Source organism: Dermacentor silvarum, chromosome 7 (genome assembly GCF_013339745.2).
Source record: "Dermacentor silvarum isolate Dsil-2018 chromosome 7, BIME_Dsil_1.4, whole genome shotgun sequence".
Taxonomy (NCBI): Eukaryota; Metazoa; Arthropoda; class Arachnida; order Ixodida; family Ixodidae; genus Dermacentor; species Dermacentor silvarum.
In genome coordinates this window covers 60,913,405-60,928,474 of record NC_051160.1, presented here as the reverse complement: position 1 = coordinate 60,928,474, position 15,070 = coordinate 60,913,405, and the positions used below count along the sequence as shown (strand labels likewise).

Sequence of the window (15,070 nt, the reverse complement as noted above, 5' to 3'; positions counted from 1 at the left end):
ATCACGAGCAAATGAGGTTGGCCAATGGCAAACAGCATTTACGAACGAAAAGATTTGTGAATTCGTCCCTGCTTCTTTTTTGCGTGAGATTGCGCGAGCTTTTTGGCCAAGGTTCGGAAAATTTTCCGTTGGTAACAACTGTTAGGGAGCGGCCAGCCGCCTTTGCTTAATACGTTGCAAAGATTGGCCGACACCTGTTCGTAAGAGCCGTTCCGGCGGAACGCGGGCCTGGGTGCTAACCACACAAATGCAAAGTATCGTAGTTTTCACCCCATATTCACACACAAAAAAAGAAAAAGAAGCTTCTTGCCCTAAAACTGTTCGTAAGATCAGGAAGGTATTCCGTAAGTGCACACCTCGTGGACAGTCCACTTCGGCCGCCGCCGATTTGCTGAAGCTGTACAGGCGAGGAGGACGCAAGTGCGCCAGCATGTCTCCTTCTAGCTCTTACAGCTCCAGCCAATCAACGGCAGCGAAATGGACAGTCGAATAGGGCTATTTTAGTACAACCACCGTATACGCTGTTCGCACCGTTTGGACAAGGCGTAATGAGCTCCGAAAGTGCTGACCTGTCCTCTGAAGCAGTGGCCGAAACTTCGTATCGCCCACCCAGTCAGTGTACGTTACCCGCTGAAACAGGTTTTGAACCCCACGTGGTCAAACTTAATCAGGAGCCCTCCACTACGGCGTGCCTCATAATCAGAACTGGTTTTGACACGTAAAACCCCAGAAAGAAGAAAAAGGTTTCGTGAGCCGCACCGGCGTCATGTACATTCATTGCAAACATGGAGGCAACGGAGGCAGCTGAGGCAAGCGATAGACGCGTCACCACGTGATCAAACATGGTGGCGCCCACGCGGTATTCGTGAAAAGGGCCTACAACGTGCTGAAGGCGTGCCTAGTTATTACATTTCGTCTGAGACGCCACTTAGTTCAGGTCCACTGATATTATTCTTACTGCAATTGTATTAAGTGTACAGGCCTTCAGCATACCTACGTACAATGTCCACTTATTACGGGTTCCCCGATAGTGCCCTTCGTTCAGGTCCCCCAGTGTCGCGTATACCTAGGAAAGGGAAGAAATACGTGGTAGCAGGGTGGATATTTATTAAGGTCCGAGAACATGCTAGTCCTCGCAGAAGTACAGAGTAAGCTGGTCATTCCCAAGCTCATCCGCTAGTCCCTAGCTTTCCTTGATAGCATCCGGCGTGGTGGTGATGATGATATAGTGGACACTGCATTGCTGGAGTGCTCAGGTGCGACACCCAGATACTATTCTCAGGAGACCTGTATTAAGTATACATGCCTTGAGTACCTCTTGGTAGAGTGCCAACTTCGAACAGGTCCCACGAGACTCCGCTTAGTTCATTTCAACTGAGCCTCTTTCTCATGGGACATGTACTAAGCGTCCAAGCGTTGAACATCTCCATGTATAGTGTTCACTTAGTACAGATCCCCCCGAGACCCCCCTTCGCTCAGGTTCCCAGGTACTATTCTCAGCGGACCTGCATTTAGTATACAGGGTGTCCCAACTATCGTGACCCAAGATTTAAAGATATGCAAATGTCACGTAGCTGGACAGAACCAAGGTAATGCTGTTTGCCGTCGCGTGGAGATACTCCGATTATGTTTTGCATTCCGCCTAATTACCCAATTAGCCTTTACTAGTTAATCAACTTCTCAATTGCTATAACTAGATGAAGTGTCAATGAGAAGATTGTAGAGCAACATGAAAAACTCCCTGTATAGCTTTCAGCGTACTCCCTACGTGCTACATGAGTGTCTTTCCGAGCGTGAAAGAAGCCCGCGAGTGACACGCAAAGTGCCTCGAGCGGCCAGTCGCGCGGCTGACACCAGCGCTGGTGTGTTCCCCTTCGTGTCCTTCGTCTTTTCGCTCTGTTCCCCTGTTAAATTTTGCGTGTGTTTGCGGGCTTCTTTCACGCTCGGAAAAACATAGTTTGTTCAGGTCTCTCCTGCGGCTCCAGTTTGTTCAGGTCTCGTCTGAGACTGCACTTACTTTAAGTCCTTTGAACCTCCATTTTGTTGAGCTCTCTGGAGACTATTCTCAGCGTACTTGACTAAGTTTACATTTCTAGAGCATACCTACGAGTACAGTGTACAATTGGTACAGGTCTTCCAAAACTCCACTCAGTTCAGGTCCTCTGCAACTATTCTGAGGACACCGGTACTTAGTGTACACGCTTAGAGTACCTCTATGCGCAGTATCCACTTAGTACATCTCCTTTGAGACTTCACTCAGTTCAGTTTCCCCGAGACTATTGCAAGGAGCGACACTAGTGACTAGTGTCCACATTGTACCGAGTTGCCCGAGACCCCACTTTGCTCAAATCTCCAGAGACTGTTTTCTGGAGACCTGTACCAGGTGTGCACGCCTTCAACACCCTGTACTCATAACTGAAGTAGTTAGAGGGGTCCTGAACCACCTCTGTCTTGGTGAAAAAACAGTCCGCGGATAGCATACGCTGCTGTGAAGACCTCAGCCAAATTTCGCTGTCGTGTGCGACGCGTCGAGCTCGGAAGCGGAGGACGAAGTTATATTTTTCTAAAACACTCTCTCGTTTCAACAGAGGCCTTCTCGTCTCTTTTCTGGCTGCCATATTTTGTCAGATAGCAGATTAGCTGACATCAATCAAGGGTGTTTGGATCAGTGCCTTTCTTTCTTCTGTTTCTGTGTATATTTATTGCCGCACTTTGATAAAACAGGCTGAAGTAAGCGAATATCTGCGTTTGGAATTTCGATAGGAATTACGTACTTCCGGAAGCACGACTATCGTACTATCGCCGACCGTAATCTGCCAACGCTCGGCTGAGCCCGCCAACCGGCGTAGAAACGAAACTTTGGCCCCACAGGTTATTAGTGTCGTAACCGTCAGGTCTCGCTAATTTATATTTTTTGAACATTCAACTAGCCTAGAATCACGCGATACTTAAGGTTAGACCAGACGTACGCTTGCCAGCACGCGATAACTCCTGGCCGCTCCTAGCTATAGACGCCTTGGCAGACTTGGTTTCGTATTGAGCTATTGCGCAAAATGCCAAATATGGATGTGGCTTGCTAACCGTAGGTCAAGCTGGTGCAGGACAAATCTGGTCCGCACCACAGAGCACGGCCAGACTGGACCACATGAGCGCGAGCGCACACTGCAGGCCTGTCGTGCGCATAATTAACCACTAATTGCATGATGGTTGCATGTAGCTGCATGCGTCTGCAGAATAGCGTTGATACTGCGGCCGCCGCGTGATGCCGCGATGAGCGCGCACTGGCTGAGCTCCTGCGGCTTGCCGATTGGTCTGTGTGGGTGACGTCACTATATAGGCCCGAGCGCCAACATCTGACGAATAGGTCGTCTGCTTCCCGAGCTGCACAACCACGAGTTGTGTCGCCATCATGGTCGAAGCTCGTTGCGTTAGGAATCCTTTTCAAATCGAGTCCGCAGTGCGGCAGCCATCGCTTAGCCAAAGTGCGCGCTGCCGACGTACTCGCACGAGCGAACGTGAAGATGGAAGATTGTTCTACCCTCTGAAATTGTGTGATTATGGTAGAGATATGTGGCGAAATCAAATGTGCTACTCATGCCACTAAGTGCGAGAATAGCTGTGGGTAGCTGTCGAGCACACTTTAGCATAGCGAAGGGATGAGACACCGCGAACTGAACCGTAAGCTGAGTGATAGCGTCTGAGTTTGGCGCATCGTAGGCGCGCCAAAATAGAAAGTAGTGGCGTCTATGTGAACACCCAAAGTCAAATTTGAACTGCGCGCCACGGTGACGTTCAGTAAGCGGAGCGTCGTGGGCCCCGCCCCGATTCACCGTAGCCGTCGAAGAGCAAGGCATTGAAGGACAGGCGGTACCGCGAAGGTGATCACATGCGATGTTTATTGCGATAACAATTATACGGGCACCCCAGGCACATTTCTTCTGCCGTCGCCGTGAGGTTCCGTATAAAGACAAACGGCGATAACATCAGTCGCCGCGCGCCGTATGCTGTATGTGCGAGTGAGAGCGTGCGACTGTGAGCTGGCGATCGCGGCCCAATCTCGCGCACGCGAGGGAGAGGGAAGCGATAAGGAAGCGCGCCGCCTTCCGTCGCGCGCAACGCTCCGGTCATGACCACTAACGCGGTGTACAAAATATAACGGCTTAGTTTTTGCCTGTTGTAGTAACTGATACTGTTTTGATTAGATTAATAGTCATTTGCCGTTCTAAGCACCGTGTTTCTATAGCGGATGAGGACCAGTTCAGAATAGCCCTGAGTCTGCCTTACTGTGAATTTCTCGATAGTATGTTGAAACGCCGCGCCGCATTCTGTGACGTCAATTTATGCGATGCTCTATGGCGACGCGCTGACTGACACGTTCCTTCTCTCCCGACAGCTTCGACCGCCGCGGAACCGTCAACTGCCGGAGGTTCGGAACAGTCTATGGTGTAAGTGCACTTTCCTTTCGTATGCGCCATCTGCCTGTCAGACAAAAAGGCCAACGGATGGCCCGATTGAGCCTGGTAGCATGCTGTAAAATGCCATTGGAGAGGTGTGCATTGCTGAGGGCCTGGAAAAGAGTGGAGTGGCATTATAAGCATTAGAGGAAAACATTTGATGTAGTTTGAGGGATGGATTTCTGTCGGCGATCGCAGCAGTCAAACAATACAAATGTGACTTTTAAAGGGAAAAATGAGACATCCACCCAAACGTAGCAGTTGCTACAAAGGAAACCCACACGGGTTCCTCGAAAGAAAAGCCTCGCAGTTGAAGAAAAATTAGTCCTGATCCGGGACAGCGTCTCATTTTTCCTTTAATTGCTTCTCTCCACCTAGCGCGTTTCCTTTGAACTATTAGGTCAAATGTGACTTTTATTTTTGTGTGTGGCCGCGCACGTGTGTACGTGTGCGTGCGTGTTTGTAACAGTTATCAATTGCTATACCAAACACTGACTAGCAGATTACGGCTTTTAATTTCGCTTTATGTAAGCTGCAGTTCGTCGCGTCATCAGAATTTTAGCGGAGCGGAGGCCATACGAACGAGTATAAAGACATCTCTGACGCATGTCCTTTTCGTTTCCCTGTTAGTCCAACAAGTAAACACGGAAGTTTTCAGCACAACAGAGGCGTACTAACGTAGACACATTCTATAGGACAACTTTGTGCGTAAGGGCGATATGTCGCGCGCTTTTCCTTCGTCTTGGCAGATTGGTGCTATTTTACTTTCTTCGGCCTTCGTTCTTAACACGTCATGCCAGATGATGATGACGTCGTTGCCACTGATCATAATCATGTTGGTGTGCTCTCTTCTGCTGCGGCGTCACCACTTTCAAAATACAAGGAGAATGAGGTAGTGGGTGTCGCCTCCTCGTCCTTGTAATCAGGGTCGGTCTTGTCGTACAGAATTGGATATGGCTCAATGTATCTAAAAAAACTTTTCCATTGGGACCTCTCCGTTTAGCCTCATCATTGTAAAAACAATCGCCAACCGTACCAATAAATACAAGCACGAACGAGAGCTGACGCGAGCAGACGACAGTGCGAAAGGAGTCGTCCTACTCGCATCTGACGCGAGTGCGAATCTAGCGGTCGGGCTGGTCCGCATGATACCAATTTCCCGCGCGCGCGTCACTGAAGGGGCCGCTCTCATTGGCCTCCGCGGTCCGCGCCACGCAGCAAGCCCCGAAAAATAACGTGACGGTCATTTCAGGAAAAGCCAGTCGTTTGTACGCAGGCGCGAGTACACACAAGGGAGTGCGAGAGAGAAAATCTGGGGGCTTTAGCTCCTTCATTATCTGGCTTTGCCTAGGTACTACGGAGGAGAAGTTTCTTTGCCCGTTTTCCATGTGTTTAGTCAATTGTTTGGCGAGATAGCGCGCGCTGGCCATGCCCATGCCTGAGTTTGCTTACGCACCGACGCTGGCTGCCGGTGCGGTGAACCAGGTGAAGCATGTGGGCACTGATGCCCCATTTGGTGATAGCTGTGTCTAAAGGTACGTCGGACGTACGGGAGTCTCACAAGCTAAAGGTACGTCGAACATATTTTCTTGCGCCTGCGGCGCTCTTGCCGAGTCAGTCATGCCGCATTATACTTTTGTCGCGCCTTATGGTGCTCCACCTTCAAAATAAAATCAGATTTTCCCGGAGGAGCAGTAGGGGCTGCAGTAGAGACGGGGCTTTCTCTCCTGGAGCACTATCTTCGCTCGTGCCAGCCTTTTCGTATGCTGCTCTCCGTGGCTTTTCAAAAGCGTTTTTAATGGCCCCCTTTGAGTTAAATCAACGTCCTTTTGCAAAAGCGTGCGAATATCGGTAGGCGCGAGCCGTGGAGCCAGCGGAACGGAAGCAAATCAGGCACGTCCGACGGATCTTTAGATAGAGCGATCACCAAATAAAGCATCAATGCGCACTGCTTGACTTGGTTCACCGCGCCGGGCAGCCAGCGTCGAAGCCTAAACAAATTCGCGCATGGGCTTGGTCAGCGCGCGCAATCTCGCCAATAATCGACTCACTCCAAAATGCCGGCATGCCTATAGGGACAAACGCATACAAAATGAGTAAAGAAACCTTTCCTCCGTAGCACCTAGGCAAAGTCAGATATTCAAGGAGAAATAGCCCCCAGATTTTCTCTCGCACCAGATTTTACTCGCGCCTGCGCACAAACGTCGGCCGATTCCTGAAGTGACCGTCTCGTGCGAAAAATCGGTCCAGGACCGATCCCAGCCGCGCGGCGCACGTTTTTCCTCTAGTGTGGTCGAGGCTTGCCGAACAGTCGGGGCACATCTGGGGCGGTATTCTGTAAGAGTCCACCTAGCGGACATGCCCATTTCGTCTGCTGCTAAGTGCTGATTGGCTGTGGCGCGTGGCTCCTGCTGAAGCGCATCCCAGCTCAGCCAATCAGAACTGCAACAGCAGACGAAATGGACATGTCCACTCCTGAATACCCCCCCCCCCCCCCCCTCCCGTTGTCTAATTCCCGAGCGGTGACAGGGACTGAAAGGGATGTATGTAGATGATGGTTCGCAATCTGTTCTGTACGTTTCAGCAGAAGGATGGATTGCCATATCAGTCGTTCTATAGTGAAAGACACAAAGCAATCTCTGTAGCTGCGTTCATTCAGGTGCAAGTCTTCGCGCACCTCTACAGTACAGAGGTGCCTCTCGTAGCCAGAATAACTTCGGGCTGAAGAGAACAAATTGCGCCTAGAAATACTTTTGTACCAATTTAAAACATCCAAAGTTATTTCACACCATTTGCTATCTGTGGGTAAAAATTACGGGGTCTACAAGAAATTCTTGCTCATGTTACCAGTGCAGACTTGGACGGCACAGAGAGGACGCATACATCAGAAAGGCTGAAATTAACTAAACAGAGGGATGCACAGGTCAAGAACCACAAAACGCAGCATTATTACTGCTCATGCGTGACACTAATGTTCTGCCTGAATACATCATTTATGGTGCCAAAAGAAAGAAATATTGTATCTTGGAGGATTCGTGGAATGCATGCGCGATAATGAATGAAAAAAAAAAATATCCAGCAACCTAGCTCAGCCCGCCTAGCATCACTACTTACAGTTCGTTATAACGAGAAATTGTAACAAGAACTTGCATTTCGCTATAACGAAATTCAGATGCAAATTAGCACCTGAATGAATGCAGCCGTGAGAATTTGTCGGAATGTTTTCCTTAGCTAAAAATGCCATTGTTTCATTTGTCAGAGGTGGTGACACGCCAGCGTGGTGCTACACATGACCTCAAGATGCCCCATTTGGATTTAGATGCTCATTTGTCGCGAAATCGCGACAACAGGCTAGATGAGGTTAGCAAAGCTGTTGAAAAAAAGAAAAGAAAAACAAGGTGTGGAAGCCGTGTGGCCTCACGTACGCACGATTTGGAGAGAGAACCGCGCCGTGGAGAAAGGGGAATCCAATGCATTTGTGCCACACTAGGTAATGCGCATTGACGGGATTCTGTCATCATTCCGTCAGATAAAAAAAAAAAAAAAAAAAAAACTGCCATGGATATTCGCTTTAAGAGGGAGCTTTAGGTCGGGTGCTCCTATCGACACAAGTAAAAGCAGAATTCATTTTTCTCGGCAACCATTGCACCAAATTTGACGGTTTGTTGCCTCTGAAAGAAAAGTAACTATTTATTTCGAATTTTCTATTTCGGTCGTGAATTTTTTATTAAAAATTGGCAAAAATTGCAAATTTTCAGAAAACGAAACTATCAAGTTTACAACTCTGTAACTGAGCAATGAAAAATATCAGATTCTGTGAATTGCATCTAATAGTTAATCTAATGCGGGCAAAATTGAAATATTACAAATGAATCTAAAAAACAGTACTAATATGTAAGTACTGCTTTTGCAGAACCCTTGTACACAACGTAACAAATTCACGTAAGATATAAATTGACATACAGAATTTGTCCGCTTTGAATGGTTTAATGGATGCCGCTTACAGAACCACGATATCTGTTCTTGATTCAGAGCTATTAATTTGTAAACTTCGTTCTTCTATTTTTTTCGAACTTTAAAATTTTTGAAAAATTAAACCAAAGTGCAGGCCCTAAGTCGAAATTCCGCTTCCAACAGTGACTAGAATTTAACTTTCTCAAATGCAATGAGTTTAATTAAAATCGGTTCAGAGGTTATCTCAGAAAAGTGTTACTGCGTTTTACATCTATTTGAATAGGCCGCGTCGGAGTTGGGCCCGAGCTAAAGCTTCCTCTTAAGAGAATTAACTGGATGGCAATACCCACTTGTGCTTATCCAGTTGTGCTGCAGCGAAAATGTGAATACAAAAGCATTTTTTGTGTTAATATCTGTTTTCGGTTTTTCATAACAGAATCCATGTTTGCAAACTTGTTAAAAAAAAAAAAAACAGGAGCCGCAGTTGAGGTTAAAAAAATGGCTTTGCATTGTTATCTTCTTGTTCTGTTTTGACGGCTAAATCGCACGACCTTAAATTGTGAGAAAGCTTTCAAGACAGTTTCTAATAGATAAGTGTACCTGAACATTCGTTCACCTAAATGGACAACCACTCGTGTTCACCCTAATCGGACACTCCCGCTTTACAAAAGGTTTAGCAAACGGTTTCACACCGTCGATGCATATTATCGCCGCAAACGCAAGTGCGTGCGAGTGCAATTCACACATTTCGTAACGCAAAAATCTGATGCCTCATCAGGTTACGAGTGTACTGACATGATCGCGAGGTAGAAACAAGTAATAAGGACAAACGCTGTCCTGTGAAACTAGTTGCTGCTTCGTTCTTGGTTTTCATTTCGGGCTAGTATATATCGGTACACCATTTTAACCAGCTAGCCCAGCACCGGTTAATCACGAAGTTAGGAGTGGTATAGATGTAAACACTTTAATTTATGAGCATTCCCCTTGGCGGTTGGTGCCATCTAGACAGTTCTCTTAAAGCAAAACAACATTCTTTGGCTACCGTGGCAGTTTTCGGAATCTGAGCGAATGACGTCACCACTCGAGGAAAAAGAAAACGGGGATTCCCCCCAAGGTCCGCCTACTCGCAGGCGACGTAGTGTGGCGCGGAGACATTTGATTTCCCGTTCTCCGCTGGACTCTTTCAAATTGGTGCGCGCAGGAGGTCACGTGGTTTACCGTCGAGCCAGGGTTTACCGTCGTAGCCAGGACACACAGGGCAGGTGCACATAGGGGTGCACACTAGGGCAGGTGCACACAGGGCAGGTGCACACAGGGCAGGTTGGCACACAGGGCAGGTTGGCACACAGGGCAGGTGCCTCCTAGGGTGCTTTAATGCGCACCTTCTCCCCCTCTCCTATCCTTGCCTTCCCTGGTCAAGTGGTTGCCCTAACCGAAAAAACTTGATGATGATGATGATGATTTATTGGCACCCTCTTTCAAACGGGGCGGTGGCAGTCACCTAGCCTTCTTGATTTAATCAGATATGCTATCATCATCATCATCATCATCATCATCATCATCATTTGCAGGCGCAGATATGCTATACATGTTCTTTATCTAGCATTTTTATATACATCTCCTTAATCTTTTTTTCCCCTTTAAAATCTGCCTCGTACCACTACCTATGACTAAGAGATCTGGTAGTATCAGTCTCTTCCCTGCTTTTTTTCCCCCTACAGTACTCTAAACGTCTCTTGCTTATGTCGACTGCTGGTCGGTTAATGCTTCAGTCGGCGCTTCTGGCAGGTGTACGTTACCTACGGTTCTCGCTGCATGAATCCCTTCGCATTCCATTAGGATGTGCTGAGTGGTCTTCGGATTTTTGCCGCAGCATACACACGCCTCATCGAGTTATTTGCTCCGGTATGTTTTCGTCCTTAGGAAACCGGCTCGAGCCTCAAATAGCAAAGCACGAAGCAGCATTGGCACGATTTCTCGGTCCGTGAACGTTCTTCCCATTATTGGGAGAAAACATCTCTTTGGCGACATTTTCACAAACGCCTCACTTACTATAGCGTAAACCGACGCAGCGGATGGCGTGCGCGCACAATATGCAGCAATGTTCATCATCGGCACAAAAAAAAAGAAAGAAAGAAAGAAAGAAAGAAAGAAAGAAAGAAAGAAAGAAAGAAAGAAAAGAAAAGCTTGCCCTCGTAACTGTTCTTTCTTATATCATGAAGTCTGGCCTGGATTATTATACCTTGCAGGAGTTGGAGCCGGGAAACTAAGGCCTTGAGGTCAATATTTGAATGAAATCACCGCCACCGTAACTGGACGTTCTGATATCCCTACCCGACTACGATCCGTAGCCGTATATAGGCCGGCACACTCACGGTTACACCGACTCGATCCACATTCATTTCACATGCGTCAGATGGAGCGTTAGTGGCCGGCGAAGGGTGTGAGTGGACAGGGGTATGATGTTACCCTGGCCGGAGGGTGTTACCCTGGCCGGCTTACGTCCATATCGGGGACACTGCGCTTGAAGAAGAATGGAGACGGGTAGGGGAGAGTGGGAAAGAGTGTTGCGACAGCGCTGCAGCAATGGAGATGGGTAGAGGGAGAGGGGGGAATGTGTGGCGACGGCGCCTGTGCACGTGGCCTGCGCTTCTGTGGTTATAACGCCACGCGCGTCATAGGTGCCGGCGCGGCTGCAGCAGCGATTGCGGCAGATGCGTGGGAGGTGCGGTGACCGCGGCGGCGCTGGTGTCGGCGTAGTGTGGTGCCGTATGAAAAAAAAAAAAAAAACATGTATGATTTCATAATGTATGCAGCCCGTGCATGCAGCTCAAACAGCTTCGTTGATTATCCGTCCCCATGTGAATGTTGCGGCCCCACAACTTTATTTGCTGCGTACTTGGCGGTCTCGCCTTGCAGTGCCGGAGCGGGCAGTGCCTCCAGACATTTAATGCTTCTGCACCCGCCCTTTTCAGCAACAAGGATGGCGGAGGTGGCGGAGGCGGTGGTGGCATGATCATCCTCCTCATTCTGCTGGTCGTCGGTATTCTCGCCGTCGTCGGCGTGCTGTTCGCAACCGGAACTCTGGGCGGTAAGGGGGCGCCCTCTTTTTTTTCCCCTGATGTCGAGCCGCGAATCGCGTTCACAGTACAAGACGAGGAACGAGCGGAAATACGGAGAGCCTGTCCGCAAACGTGTTCCCAGAATAGCCTAAAGACGTGAGAATAACTCATTTTTTGAGACCGAATCGAACACGAGTCGGACAGCGAGAAGTGATTCGAGCATCCTAACTTTAGAAATAGTTATCAAATAATGATCACTTGTTTTCACCATTTCAACAAAAATGACGGAAAACCAAATGCATGGCTTCCGAGAGGGCGCCACCGCACCTCAGAGGCCATACAACACTCTTTGTAGTTGAAGAAACCATCGGAAGATAGCGCTACGACAGTTTTTTTTTCTCAGTGTTGTTCACGCTATACGTTAATGGTATTGAAAGACGTCTGGAAAACAGTGAATCAGGGTTTACTTTATCCTACATGCGTAATGGACAAATGGTGCAACGGAAGGTCCCCCGGATTGATGCATGCGGGCGACATAGTGCTACTAGCGTACAATGCAATAGATTTACAGACACTTACGCATATCTGACACTGCAGCGATAAACCCAGGCCTTAAGTTTAGCACGGAGTTTAGCGCAGTCATTCATACTGGCGTACCTTGTTTAACGAAAATTAGTAACTGCCTTATTTGTGATGGATCGTTGAGAATGAAATAAAATGTAGTTATGTAAGCGTACAAGTGAACTAGTCACACGAACCAGCTACTTCAAACTTGTTTGTACAGGAGTGCCCGTAATTTTATAACCAGTGCTAGAATAGCAGAAAGTTAAGTTGCGCATGAGCAGTGCCAACAGAATGGGCAGAATGCAAACCGAACACGAAAAAAAATTAAAAAATACCGTGGATGTACCGAAACGGAAACTGTTTCGCGCTCCGTTCGCGTGCAGTGGAAAAGTTCAGCGCATTTCGTGTAGTAAACGTGGCATCGGAGGGCAATGTATTATGGCTTCACTGTAGCCAGCGCGTTGTATTACCAAACAATCGGCCAAATTCTTCCACAGCGAAGCGCCGCCGTGTTTCAATGCGCGCAACCGACTGCCCATCCCCAATAACGCGCCGACGGTGCTGCCACCTATAGCCCAATCTCGCGGTCAATAGGAGAATATTACACGAGAGCTTATTTCTCGCTTTTACCGACGCAAAAAATCCTCAGAGAGAAAGCTGAACACTTTTCGTTGGCGAATATTGCTTCTAAACCTAGATGCATCTATAATTAACACAGTATCGCAGTCTGATTTTGTTAAGTGTAAGATGCAATAAGTAGTTATATTTTTCTAAACTATAGCCAACTTTCACTTTGTTTGTTACTTTCTTTTTTTTGTAACGTTGTAATAATATTCGCTGACATGTAACCTGAAGTCAACTGTGACTTGCTCTTTTTATTAATAGTATTATTGTTGTCAATATGCGCATTGAACCTGTTCAATGTATTTCTATATTGAAAAACTGTTTCACATGCACATGCATTGTATGTGTGATCGTATGCCCACCTGCCATGGTCTGGATATGACTGGCAGTATTGTAAATAAATAAATAAATAAATAAATAAATAAATAAATAAATAAATAAATAAATAAATAAATAAATAAATAAATAAATAAATAAATAAATAAATAAATAAATAAATAAATAAATAAATAAATAAATAAATAAATAAATAAATAAATAAATAAATAAATAAATAAAGTATAATGTACCTTTGCCTAGGTACTACAGAGGATGATGCGCCTTTGCTTTGTTTAACGGCCGCCTAAAACTTCCGTCCAAACGGGATCATAGCCGCCGATGCAGAGTCTGTAATGGCCAAGTCAATTTAACGCGACAGCGTTAAGGGCCCCGTGTCGCAGAAAATCCGGTGTCGGCGTGGGCGCGGTCGCGCCGGCGTCGTTGGCGGAAATCATCCCGACCCACCCCGACCGCGCAGGCCCTCCACGTGGCGCAAGGCGTTAGGGAACAAAATTGAATTTCTCAAAGTAAAATCCGTCAGAAAAAATTGTAAAGTACGACTTAACCGCAACCTACAGACGTGATAGCGTCGGATTGTCATTTGAATTTGCGAGAAAACGTAATTCAGTTGCCGCGAAGCCTGGTGCAGCTAGGGATCTTTGAATATACTGTCACGTTCGACTCTTTTAATGGCGAAGCTTAATCGTCCTCCAATTTTTTTTTCTCGCCAGTGGTTGGCCCGTGTCATTGGGGCGCACGTAACATTAGGTTTGCCGCTTCGCAGTGCGTCTAGCCAGTGGCACGGTCGTCCGCGACGGAATGAGCACGTGTCACATGAGCGCGCTCTGCGTATGGGGCCGCCTAGCCATGAACAACTTCGGTATAACCTCCACCTCAAATTTAACACTAAACGAATTCGCGGTAACAACGTGTCATCATCATAGGTCGAACCTCGATATAACGAAGTTGTACTTGCTGCGAAAAACTTCGTGCGATCTTCGTTAATTCGCGGTTTCGTTAATTCAACGGAATTAAGATTGGGAAGTAAAAAAATAGTTCGTTACATCGCGAATTTCGTTAAATTGAGGTTCGTTATATCGAGGTTTGATTTCAATTGGACTGTGGCCGCTAAAGCGGAATCTACAGAAGGAAAAAATAAACGAGGAAAATGTAGCGAGTTGGAAACGTTGGAATATGATGTTGTTGAATGCAATGCACAACTTGACATGAGAACTTACGAAATTATGCGAGTCAATATAAAATTAGGCATTTAATATTGAATAGTTAGTGAATCAGTGGTAACAGAAAAAATTCACCAGCGTGCGCAAGACCATTGCTAACGAAACGCCGCTGGCCCCATCCTCGTACCTCGTCCCCCCCCCCCCCCCCCTCCTTTTAAGTAGCTTGGTCCGCGTTAGCTGAGACATATGGTATATCTATCAGGTTTGTACGTTCATACCCTGCTTTAGTTCCCTCACACTGACGAACTGTATACGTGTGCTTTCACGTGTGTGTGGTCAAGTCCGTGTGCTCTTGTGCTAACAACTTCTCCGAATTTTTTTTTCTCCTCCATTTTTTTTCCCACAGGTGCCAAGCACGAAACTACGGCCGCGGAGTGTAAGTACACATCTCAACTTATGGCCATCTTCGGATGGCCATTTTTCAAGCGCTTCCAAAAGGCCCATCTTGTTAAGATGGTTGAAAAGGGGCGCCGGCTCCGGCCGCACTCGGAGGGTTGTTTCCGACCGCCTGACTCCAGATCAAAGCGCCGAGAGGCGCTCCCACTATCGTCGTCGGAACTATAACTCCGTTTCAGACACCAGGTGCAACGCTGTAGAAACTACGCAAGAAGTACGGTCACCAAAATGTATCACTCCGCGCATTTCGTCTATGCTTCGCTGCGCGCCAACGACGTTTGCTCGCGCGAGCCCGCCACGGCTCCCGCGACGGGCTGCAAATAAACATGCAGCCAGTTCCACGAAGTGAAATCTGTCGAAACAGTGGAGCTGTGGTCGTTCTGTTTCTGCGATTGTCGCATATGTTTCTTTATTCGCTTTTTTTTTCGATTAGCCAAGATTCCTTAACTATATCCCC

At 47.3% G+C, this 15,070-nt stretch overlaps 1 protein-coding gene across 3 annotated transcripts in view; it reads left to right on the top strand.

Annotated features, from left to right (window-relative positions):
• LOC119458905 (uncharacterized) overlaps nucleotides 1-14,869 on the top strand; it is a 28,627-nt gene extending 13,758 nt beyond the window's left edge. For all 3 annotated transcript variants that reach the window (XM_049670753.1, XM_049670752.1, XM_037720764.2), the window contains 3 exons: nucleotides 4,394-4,445; nucleotides 11,384-11,499; nucleotides 14,564-14,869. In XM_049670753.1, coding sequence (XP_049526710.1) covers nucleotides 4,394-4,445; nucleotides 11,384-11,499; nucleotides 14,564-14,781 — 386 coding nt within the window. In that variant the 3' untranslated portion in view covers nucleotides 14,782-14,869. The remainder of the gene's footprint in view (nucleotides 1-4,393; nucleotides 4,446-11,383; nucleotides 11,500-14,563) is intronic.
• The last annotated feature ends 201 nt before the right edge of the window (nucleotides 14,870-15,070 follow it).